Source organism: Heptranchias perlo, chromosome 3 (genome assembly GCF_035084215.1).
Source record: "Heptranchias perlo isolate sHepPer1 chromosome 3, sHepPer1.hap1, whole genome shotgun sequence".
Lineage (NCBI taxonomy): Eukaryota > Metazoa > Chordata > Chondrichthyes > Hexanchiformes > Hexanchidae > Heptranchias > Heptranchias perlo.
The window spans coordinates 68711170-68723271 of NC_090327.1; the positions used below are offsets into that span (position 1 = coordinate 68711170).

General features: G+C 41.4%; 1 protein-coding gene across 4 annotated transcripts in view; it reads right to left on the reverse strand.

Moving 5' to 3' along the window:
• Window positions 1-429: 429 nt before the first annotated feature.
• tox (thymocyte selection-associated high mobility group box) overlaps window positions 430-12102 on the reverse strand; it is a 231394-nt gene continuing 219721 nt past the window's right edge. For all 4 annotated transcript variants that reach the window (XM_067980115.1, XM_067980110.1, XM_067980112.1 and 1 more), the window contains one exon: window positions 430-1538. In XM_067980115.1, the coding sequence (XP_067836216.1) occupies window positions 1502-1538 (37 nt within the window). In that variant the 3' untranslated portion in view covers window positions 430-1501. The remainder of the gene's footprint in view (window positions 1539-12102) is intronic.

Here is a 12102-nt window from a genome sequence, read left to right on the forward strand (position 1 = left end):
ACCTGTTGGGTCAAATGGCCTATTTCTGTGCTGTAACTACTATGTAATACTATGTAACTTCTGAAAAGTAGCTAAATAAATAAAATCATAGCACAAGCATTGGTACAACAGGCCTAAAATTGTTTTAGACTTTCTTAGTCATATATGTCTCAAACTTTTTATGTAACTTTCAATTTGTCGGTTCTTAGTTCCATGATTATAGAACATCAGGAACATATACAGGTATCAGAATTATGTGATAAACATCACCTTTTGAGCATTAAATAATATATTGAGAAAAATGCAGTTCATGTTGGTTTACAGTTGTTAGTAAGTTTGAAAACCCAAATTCTTTTGTGGGAAAAAAACAATACTTTTGATATGTAAAATAAAGAGTTTGGAAATATTTGGAAAAGAATGTGTAAATAAATACTAGAAACTTTTCATAACTTTTCTGCAAAGAAGAAATCCAGATCTGGGTTTCTTTTTTATTATTACTGAAGAAACTAAATCAAAATAGTAAGCATAATCACACAAATTGAGACTGGTTGTGCCTGCAAAGTTAAATGGCACCCAAAATATTTTTCAATGCTTACAAAATTACTTACAAACACCTCTATTTATTATTTCATAAATAGGCGCAACAGTTTCCATTAAAAAAGATTAAATATAGACATACAGTATGAAGAAACAATTATATATAGCCATATGTCAAGGTTATAACTTAGCTGTCTCCAATCAGTTGCTGCATCTAATAAACACCAGAGAAGCATTTGGCAGATTTTTTTTGTTTTTTTTTAAAACACAAAAGTATAGTGACATAATTACTAACCATTACACCATAGAAGATACAAAAACATCTATGTAGTACAAAATAAATGTGTTTTGCTTTTTAACACTTAAAAACTGTTCATGCTATTCTATGAGACAATTTGGGGTTGCTTAATAAAATTGTTGGAAGCAATTTTGCAAATATATAACTATGAAACCGTTTTCTTACAAATTAAACAAAAAATACTAATCTTGCCAATCTGGTCCCACTTAAATGATATAATCTCACTGGACAGAGCCAGTATAAAGTTATGTTTTAGCTAGGAAAACCTTTTATCATTTTATACTCTAAGAGAGTGCAACACAGACCCTATTTACAAACTTGCTATGAGTGCTATATCCATCAGTTTTCACTGGTTAACTATCAACAACTGATGGAAGACCTAGGATTATGTTCCTAGAATGACATAAAATTGCTAAGGCAGTTCACTACAGCAGCACTCCACAGCAAAACCAACAGTAAGCAAAATGATCCAAGTTTCCTTCAGAAATGAAGAGGGACATTTGTCCAATAATAATCTTCGATGGAAAGAAGCAAAATGATGTCTCGTAAATTGGGCAATCCCACAAGCTTAAGTGCAAGCTTAAAGATCTAAGTGCTTAGCGACTTGTTCTCTAAAAGGACACAGAACTGCCTTGATGCAATCCATGTTTGAAGACTTCCCTGCAGTCATCATAGGAAAGAATATCCTCAGGTGAGGTACAGCGCTTTATCCCTCTGCAAATTGCTGTAGAGAAGAAAAGAGAATTGTTAACTTTTGCAAGAAACAAATGAAGGTAAAAAAAATTAAAACTTAATCAGTAAATAGATGTACCACCTTGTGTTTACTTAAACTGAAGCCACCTTCATATTAATGTTAGCAGACTTATTACCAGGGAAAAGGCTAGTTGTTGCATGAATGCAGATTGAATGTTACTAATTCTTTTTAAATCACAATGCATACTGATTGGGTTGTTTCCTGGTAATCAACTGTGTATCACCATTGATAAACTTGAAAAACTTGGGCAAAAATAGGAGCTGGAGGGACCAATTTCCAGACCTGATTTCCCAATCACCCCAGAAGTGCGCCATCTGCCAACCAGTGATTTCCGAATGCGGGGGCGCCTACCTAAGACAGGAGTTAGGCATCCTAAATATCAGGGACCGAACACCTGTTTTAAGACCACAATGTCAAATTCACCATAACTAGGCGGATCATGTCAAATTTTCCAGGGCCCCAAACAGCGAGCTACATCAGGACAGCCAATTGACATCTGCAGCTCACCAGTATTATGTAGATGAGACCTGAGGCCCAATTTCCAACAAGCCTCGGGCCTTCATCTTTGGGAACATGTTACAGGTACACTGTCCACTTCATGCCGGATTTCTGCGTAAGACCAATTTCCCGGCCATTGTCTCAAAACTGCTGCAATATACAAAAGTAAACAAACAGATCACTATGACTCTTCTGCCTGGGAGTCCACCCAGGAACCATCTGATTCAACATTCTAAATGGTTTGTGTATCTCTAGGAGTTAGCCCTTTGTAAGCTAGATCTGACCTTATATTAGTAACATAATATCACTTACCGTAAAACAAATTCCTTATAGATAAAAGCCCTAAAATGTTAAAGGACCAAACTCTTCTTTCTGGATTTGGCTGTTGGAGACCCCAAAACACATGGGCAGAAAAGAAGGGTAGTCCATAACAAGGAGAGGATCACTCATTTTTATTTTTGCATTGTGGATCTCCCCTGGAGCATACATTCGAAATGGGCATTTTGCATCTGGACAGGCACACCAGTCACATTATAGGGAGGCCTACTAATTTGTATTTAAAATATTGACAATAGATACATAATAAATATGCTGAAAAACACCCCCAAACACAAATGTATGTATTAATAATATTCTTTATCATATGAAGGAATCAGTAGGGTGTGATGTTTGCAGGAAGCATATCTAAGGAAATCACAGACATTCAACTCAATGTTCAAGTATCTCCAAACTAAGCTACTGAGGTAAGCCCCAATATTTCTGGAGCAGGACAGGGTGTAAGTTGCAGTTACTGCTGGATGGGGACCTAGAATGTAGGTCAGGTCCTGGCTTTGCCAGGATTCTGGCCCATCTGGACAGGACCTTTAAATTCCAGTCGGGAAGGGCTGTGGGCAGATCTTCTGCGATACGTCAAGGGGGTACGTCTGGGGGGATTTCCCATGCTTCCCCCGGAAACGCCTCCCTTTACACCCTTGAAAGGTTTCAGCGGAGAACACACCAGTTGAGATCTGGTGTAACTCTCTTTTGAGACCTTCTAAAGGCTGCATACTTTCACTCGAGTAAGGCAATCGATTTTGAAGGGGATGGGTTACCTTCCCTAGTTAGTGGCTTTAATGGGAACCAAAGATAATTACTTTTTTTTCTTCAGCCCATTTGGACCTCTTGAGGACCCTGCTCTGCCGTACAAGGTCAAATATGCTTGAACCAGGGTAGCCACCTCGTAAGCACCCTTGCAGGCACTGGTGGCCTGTCCTACCTATGCAAATGACCAGAATTTGGGACAGGGTCACTGGCTCCACTCCACCGATTTATGCTCGTGGAGCGCGCCCCCAGCAATTTCCACGCTGTAGAGTTTGTGTGCCTGATATGGAAAGTACACTTTCTCCCCTTGACAACACACCCACTTAACTAACTCTAGAGAGCTTAAGCACAAGACGGCAGCACCAAGGCTTAGGGACTCCAAGAGTACACAGGAATACTGCTGAAGCTTAAAAATTAGCCTAAAAATTAGAGCCAGGACTTTCAGGAGTGAAGTTAGGGAAACACTTCTATATGCAAAGGGTGGTAGCAGTTTGGAATTCTCTTATGCAAACGGCAGTTGATGCTAGCTCAATTGTTCATTTTAAATCTGAGTTTGATAGATTTTTGTTAACCAAACAGTTGGTTTAACATCTCATCCAAAAAGACAGCACTTCTCACAAAGCAGTGTTCCCTCAGTGCTGAAGCATCCGATGATTATATGCACAAATGGAGCTGGAACCCATAATCTTCTGACTCAGAGAGGAGAGTGTTACCACTGAGTCAATCTGACATTATCTCAAACTCTATCCCATCCCTATCACTAAAACTCCCACCACTCTTTATTTGAAACCCTCTAATCTGGAACATCGTACTGAGATCACGTTTGTCAAAGTCACAAACATCCTGAGTGGCTGCAACTGTGGCTTTCCATTTCTTAACCTGTTTTGCCTCTCAAATGACTTCAACACCGATGATCATTCCATCATCCTCCAACTTGCCTAATTTTCAGCTCATCTGAATTACAACAACCCAGATAATGCAGCTCTGATGAAGTGTCATTGACCTGAAACTTTAACTCTGTTTCTCTCTCTACTGATGTTGCCTGACCTGCTGAGTGCTTCCAGTATTTTCTGTTTTTATTTCAGATAATGCAGCACTCCCTAAGTCCTGTACTGGAGTATCAGCCTAGTTTATGGGCTCAAGTTCTAAAATAGTCTTGAACGCACAACCTACTGGGAGTAAGAAAAAAAATTCCTTCCGGCTCATGCTATCCTTTGGGTCAATTTTTAGTACTCAGTTCATAGTCATCGTCCTCCTGTCATCTCTCTTGATTGATTTTAGGCAGAGTACCATCCTTGATAGTTGAATGGTACTGTGCCACCATCCAGATAGCACAGGCTTTAAAATGCTGACTTAAAATTAACAGTCACGTTCTCAGTTTAAGATTAGTGGGGGCAGATTCCTGTTCTTTATGTGGCTGGGATAAGGACATATCTTCCGGAGGGTTAGGCCAAATTACTAACAGTTCCAGTGGCTAACAAATCTGCATCAAAACCATCCTGATCATGAACTTCCTAACCTTAACAATAACCGTACAACAGATGAAATAATATAAATAGAAAATAAATCTTCCCAGCTGTACGACCGACTAACCATCTAGTACCTGGTGGTTAGGTCTTCTGGTGTCACAGCAAAACAGCAATCAAAAGCTTTGCTAGAGACAAGTAAGTCTATTTGTGAATTCTTTAACATTGCTGAAAAATTCTTAGAGCAATTTCATTGTGCAGTGTCCATGAGGTTGAAACTTGCCTTGTCCTAAGCAGGTCTGCAAACTGACTTTCGAATTCATCCACATGCTGTCAATCCATGAGGTCCTGCATTTCTATTTCCACAACAATATCCTATTTAGTGCTTCTTTGGGACTTACCCACTGTGCTTCTGCCTGTCATTATTAAAACTGACTGCTCATAATGCTAAAGCTAGAAGAATGTAAGTGCCTACCATACTGCTTGCCATTCAAAGCTATTAATGCATCAAGTAATTATGTAACAAAATGCCTTGGGTCCATTTGTAAATGTAGTGTGCACTACAACAAACAGAAAGAAAGTTATAAATTGAGTTGTAATAAAATATTCAGTTATGAGATCCCTAGTCTCCCACAATTGACTGGTTCTGCTGATTCACTAATGTTTTTGCCTGTGAGTGTTTTGAGTTGCAAGTGTTTCACAAATCAGGAACAGTGAAGGGATATTCAAAATGCAACTAGATGGTCTAATGGATTCGTTAGATTATTAGGGAGATGGGTTTCTGCGGGCCAAATGGCCTTTTCTAATCCTCGACTTTTATGTTCTTACAAGTGTCAGGTTTCTGAAATCGGGTCTTTGTTCCAACTGCTGTTTGATCTGGAGTTGGTCATTGAGGTTCTGGAATCTTCATTGCTTTATCTGGTTTCTGATGAATGAACATGATTTCTCAGGAAAATTATAGCTGATTAATACAGCCTCATTAAGAAAAGTCCCACAATTCCATTGGTGGCTTGCTAATGATGGAGAACAAAACAAAAAGCCCTTTTTCATTACGAGCAAAATTTCAGGACCTAGTTTCAAAACAGTTATTTATAATCAATTGGTAGCCTTTCCACTGTCTGGGAGTTAATGAGCAGACAAACATACAGTCCTAGATAGGATAGCATAAGGGAATTATCCAAAGGGCAGGTTAGACACTGATATCACTGCTATTCTCTGATGCCTATAGTTACAGTCAAGCTATCTGGATAACATTTTTCAAGTAAGATATGGTACTCTCACAAGTTGAACTTTGTGATGTTATCTCATTTGGTGTTGACCTCATGATGTCCTTTGTGTCCCATCGAATCAAAGCTACACGCTTTATCTGGAAACACCAGGCTGCTAGAATCTTGTTGAGGTGGTCTACTGATGATCGCTCATTTGAGCTCACTGACTAGAGAGCTATTTGTACAAGTTATCAGGAACATGGCACCTTTTTGTCAACTCTGTGGATATGTCAGTTTTCCGGAGATTTCATATGACTGAACATATTGGCATAAATAGCATACCCATATTCTGTCTAGGATCTACAGTATCTAAGTAAGAAAGCATGGAATTGAAACAAGAAAAGGTCTATCAAGCACCAGTCCTTTCACACACGATGTAGAATTTATCCTATCATGGGCCCACCTACTTAATCTCCCATTAGAAGTTCTACATAAATACTCCTTGATCCCTAAAAGTAACCATTCAAAATTCTAGACTATCCTTCTTCACATCTTCAGTCTTCAATCCTGCCTTCCACTGATACCCCCTACCCAGCTCCAGCAGCACAGAAACCAGCATATCCAATTATATGTTATTATACAATTTTTCTTATAATTTTCCATTTCATTAAAATCTAGGGCGCTGAAATTCTGTGGGGATTTGGCTGGACTTCCACTGGAGACTGGTGGAACCCCTGTGGAATCTCAGCCCCCAGGTATTTATCAAGTATTTTTTGAAAAAGTAAATTGATACAGCATCATTTGTTGTTGCTGAGAGTCTGTTCCACATTTTCATTATCCTGCAAGGGGAGAAAATTCTAATCTCTAGTCTTTCTTGATGTTTGTTAATGCTAAACCTGTCACCTCTTGTTCTTTCTCACATTCTGTTAAATAAACTGCATGCATCTACATTATCTAGGCCTCTCGTCATTTTGAAGGCTTGGATCATATAGAATCATAGAAAGGTTACAGCACGGAAGGAGGCCATTCGGCCCATCGAGTCCATCCCGTCTCTATGCAAGAGCAATCCAGCTAGTCTCACTCCCCTACCTTATCCCCGTAGCCCTGCAAATTTTTTCCCTTCAAGTACTTATCTAGTTCCCTTTTGAAAGCCACGACTGAATCTGCCTCCACCACCTCCCCTGGTAGTGCATTCCAGATCCTAACCACTCACTGCATAAAAAAGTTTCTCCTCATGTCACCTTTGGTTCTTTTGTCAATCACCTTAAATCTATGTCCTCTGGTTCTTGACCCTTCTGCCAATGGGAACAGTTTCTCTCTATCTACTCTGTCTAAACCCTTCTGATTTTGAATACCTCTATCAAATCTCCTAGCAACCTTCTCTGTTCCAAGGATAACAATCCCAGCTTCTCCAGTCTATCCACTTAACTAAAGCCCCTCATCCCTGGAATCATTCTAGTAAATCTTTTCTGAAACCTCTTTAAGGCCTTCACATCTTTCCTAAAGTGCAGTGCCCAGAACTGGACACAATACTCCAGCTGTGGTTGAACCAGTGTTTTATAAAGGTTCATTAAGACTTCCTTGCTTTTGTACTCTATGCCTCTATTTATAAAGTCCAGGATCCCGTATGCTTTTTTCACCGCTTTCTCAACCTGCCCTGCCACCTTCAACGATTTGTGCACATACACAGATCTCTCTGTTCCTGTACCCCTTTTAGAATTGTGCCCCCTAGTTTATATTGCCTCTCCTCGTGCTTCCTACCGAAATGTATCACTTTGCATTTTTCTGCGTTAAATTTCATCTGCCATGCGTCTGCCCATTCCACCAGCCTGTCTGTATCCTCTTGAAGTCTATCACTATCTTCCTCACTGTTCACTACCTTTCCAAGTATTGTGTCATCTGCAAATTTTGAAATTGTGCCCTGTACACCCAAGTCCAATTCATTAATATATATCTAGAAAAGCAGTGGTCCTAGTACCAATCACTGGGGAATACCACTGTACACCTCCCTCCAATCCGAAAAACAACCCATTGTTTCCTGTCATTCAGCCAATTTCGTATCCATGCTGCTACTGCCTCCTTTATTCCATGGGCTTCAATCTTGATGGCAAGACTATTATGCGGCACTTTATCAAACGCCTTTTGAAAGTCCATATACACCACATAAACCGCATTGCCCTCATCGATCCTCTCTCTGTTACCTCATCAAAAAACTCTATCAAGTTAGTTAAACACAATTTACCTTTAACAAATCCGTGCTGGCTTTCCCTAATCAATTCGCACTTGAAGTGACTGCTAATTCTGTCCCGGATTATCATTTCTAAAAGTTTTCCCACCACCGAGGTTAAACTGACTGGCCTGCAGTTGCTGGGTTTATCCATACACCCTTTTTTGAACAAGGGTGTAACATTTGTAATTCTCCAGTCCTCTGGCACCACCCCCCCGTATCTAAGGATATTTGAAAGATTATGGCCGCAATTTACACCCTTGCTTCCCTCAGCAACCTAGGATTGGTTTATTATATTCGTTCATGGGATGTGGGCGTGGCTGAATAGGCCAGCATTTATTGCCCATCCCTAACTGCCCTTGAGAAGGTGGTGGTGAGCCACCTTCTTGAACTATTGCACTCCGTGTGGTGAAGTTTCTCTCACAGTGCTGTTAGGTAGGGAGTTCCAGGATTTTGACCCAGCGACGATCCGGACCAGGTGAGTTATTTACTTTAAGTACCGCTAGCCTGTCTAGTACCTCCTCTTTATCCGTCTCAGTCTTCTTTTCTCCAGTGCAAAGAAGTTCAGCCAAGTATGTCTTCCCTTACAACCTAGAGTCCAGGCTCATGGAAACATCTTTTTCATTTTTCTCTGAACCATCTCCAACGCATTCATGTTTGTTTTTAAGCAAAGGATGTCCAAACTTGCACACAATATTCCTGATTTCTAAGGGGAATTTTCTTCTTATTGTGCTTGGCCGTAAAAGGTCATCTGGATGAGCATATAGAGGAAAATCGGGCAGGGAAGTTAGTAGATGTGTAATGGAGCCTGCCCAAAATGTGCAATGCCCAGGTTATTTTTATTGCCCAAGCACAATAAGTGCCCTGTACAAAGTTAAAATATCCTGTCCAATGCAAACTAGTAGTTTGTTCAGTCTTATTTATGATAGCTTCACATTGACTGGAAAATTTCAATGAATGATCAATACATTATCAAATTTTTTTCCACCTTTGCTTATGGATTGTGTACATGCTTCCTGTTTCAATATGCATTAACCTTACATTTATTTACATTGAAATCCAACTGATGGAGGAAAGGTCATTGATGAAGCAGCTGAAGATGGTTGGGCCTAGGACACTGCCCTGAGGAACTCCTGCAACAATGTCCTGAGACAGAGATGATTGGCCTCCAACAACCACGACTATCTTCTTTTGTGCAAGGTATGACTCCAGCCACTGGAGAGTTTTTCCCCTGATTCCCAATAAGCTCTTCTGCTGTTCTCTTTCTGAATCGATTTGTGTGCTTTTCGTTCATTCATATATGCCGACCAGCCAAACAGTTTGGTGTAATCCACAAATGTTATAATATTAGAAGCACTCTCCTCCAAAACACAAGATAATTATGGGTGAGGGAGGCCATTCGGCCCACCTCAGCTCATCCATCCAAAATGATCATAGAGTCTCTCCACTGCCACATCCAATTGGTTCTTAAGTGATGCTAGGGTTTTTGTTTCCATCTACTGTGTCTGGGAGGCTATTCCATCTGTTGATCATTGTGTGAAGAAGGTCTTCTTACTATCAGTCCGAAATTTGCCTTTTACCAGTTTCAACCTGTGACCCCAATGTTCTATTCTCACAGCTTAATTTAAAGTAATTTACCCTTTCCATACCATTTACAATCTTGTATATCTCTACAAGATCAACTCTTACACAGATCTTTTTAATACTAAGAGCCGATGGGATAGAAATTGGACCTTGTTGGGCCCGTTTTACAGGCTTAAGATGGGCGCAAAGAGGGCCAATTTCAGGAACCAATATCCTGCCCCTGACTTCAATGGAAAAGAAAATAGGGTATGGTGTGAAACAGGCTGACAATTCACTATTGCCCATTTTGCATCACCGCCCAACACCAATTTCACCCCCAAAAACACAGGAATTTTCATTTTTCTCAGTTTGCTGGACTACCTGTAAAATGGAGAGTATAATGAATGAGGAAATATTGTTTACAATGCATCATAAAAATAACTGTGACCCTGTTCCAGTACAGCTCCAACACTGGCATCTTCCCGACAAAGTGGAAAATTGCCCAGGTATGTCCTGTCCACAAAAAGCAGGACAAATCCAATCCGGCCAATTACCACCCCATCAGTCTATTCTCAATCATCAGGAAAGTGATGGAAGGTGTCGTCGACAGTGCTATCAAGCAGCACTTACTCACCAATAACCTGCTCACCGATGCTCAGTTTGGGTTCCGCCAGGACCACTCTGCTCCAGACCTCATTACAGCCTTGGTCCAAACATAGACAAAAGAACTGAATTCCAGAGGTGAGGTGAGAGTGACTGCCCTTGACATCAAGGCAGCATTTGACAGAGTGTGGCATCAAGGAGCCCTCGTAAAATTGAAGTCAATGGGAATCAGGGGGAAAATCTTCAGTGGCTGGAGTCATACCTAGCACAAAGGAAGATGGTAGTGGTTGTCGGAGACCAATCATCTCAGCCCCAGGACATCGTTGCAGGAGTTCGTCAGGGTAGTGTCCTAGGCCCAACCATCTTCAGCTGCTTCATCAATGACCTTCCCTCCATCATAAGGTCAGAAATTGGGATGTTCGCTGATGATTGCACAGTGTTCAGTTCCATTCGCAACCCCGCAGATAATGAAGCAGTCCGTGCCCGGATGCAGCAAGACCTGGACAACATCCAGGCTTGGGCTGATAAGTGGCAAGTAACATTCACGCCAGACAAGTGCCAGGCAATGACCATCTCCAATAAGAGAGTTTAACCACCTCCCCTTGGCATTCAATGGCATTACCATCGCCGAATCCCCCACCAACATCCTGGGGGTCACCATTGACCAGAAACTTAACTGGACCGGCCATATAAATACTGTGGCTACAAGAGCAGGTCAGAGGCTGGGTATTCTGCGGCAAGTAACTCACTTCCTGACACTCCAAAGCCTTTCCATCATCTACAAGGTACAAATCAGAAGTGTGATGGAATACTCTCCACTTGCCTGGATGAGTGCAACTCCAACAACACTGAAGAAGCTCCACACCATCCACGACAAAGCAGCCTGCTTGATTGGCATCCCATCCACCACCCTAAACATTCACTCCCTCCACCACCAGCGCACCGTGGCTGCAGTGTGTACCATCAACAAGAAGCACTGCAGCAACTCGCCAAGGCTTCTTCGACAGCACCTCCCAAACCTGCGACGTCTACCACCTAGAAGGTCAAGGGCAGCAGGCACATGGGATCAACACCACCTGCACGTTTTCCCCTCCAAATCACACACCATCCTGACTTGGAAATATATCGCCTTCCTACCTGGGTCAAAATCCTGGAACTCCCTACCTAACAGCACTATGGGAGAACCTTCACCACACGGACTGCAGCGGTTCAAGAAGGCGGCTCACCACCACCTTCTCAAGGGCAATTAGGGATGGGCAATAAATGGTGGCTTTGCCAGCGACGCCCACATTCCATGAATGAATAAAAAAAAAGTATGAATTATAGACATGCATGCTTTTTTTTTCTGCTTAGGGCTTATAGGTGGACATGCCGTGAGCTAGCACAAGAAGCCATAACTCACCTCTAGCTATCCATATGCATGTGTCTACCTACATGTGTATATGTCAACCTCCTATGGCTTTGCACAGAGGGTCAAGACCAAGTCATCTTCAGATGAAGCAGGCTTAGAAGACAAGGGATAATTGGACTAGGGTGTGGAGATGTAATTCAGTACGCATTTTAAAGTTATATGCTGGCAATTTCCTCGGGGTTTCTCCCAATCGACTGCCATAACTTTGGCGGAAGATCGACATAAACCCCGGACAAACCATGTAAACATTTCATTGATCTCCCGCCGAAGCTAAGGCGGCCAATCTGGAGAACCTTCAAGGAAAGTCGCAGCAATATATTTTGCCCTTATTTTTATATTTCCATTATAAAGACCTATGTTCAGATTTATAAACAAAAAGTTGACAGGAAGTGCAAGCAGACGTAATACTCACCTGCGTACACTAGAGTTGCCAACTCTGGTTGACATATTCCTGTAGGTTTCATCACATGACCTCCCG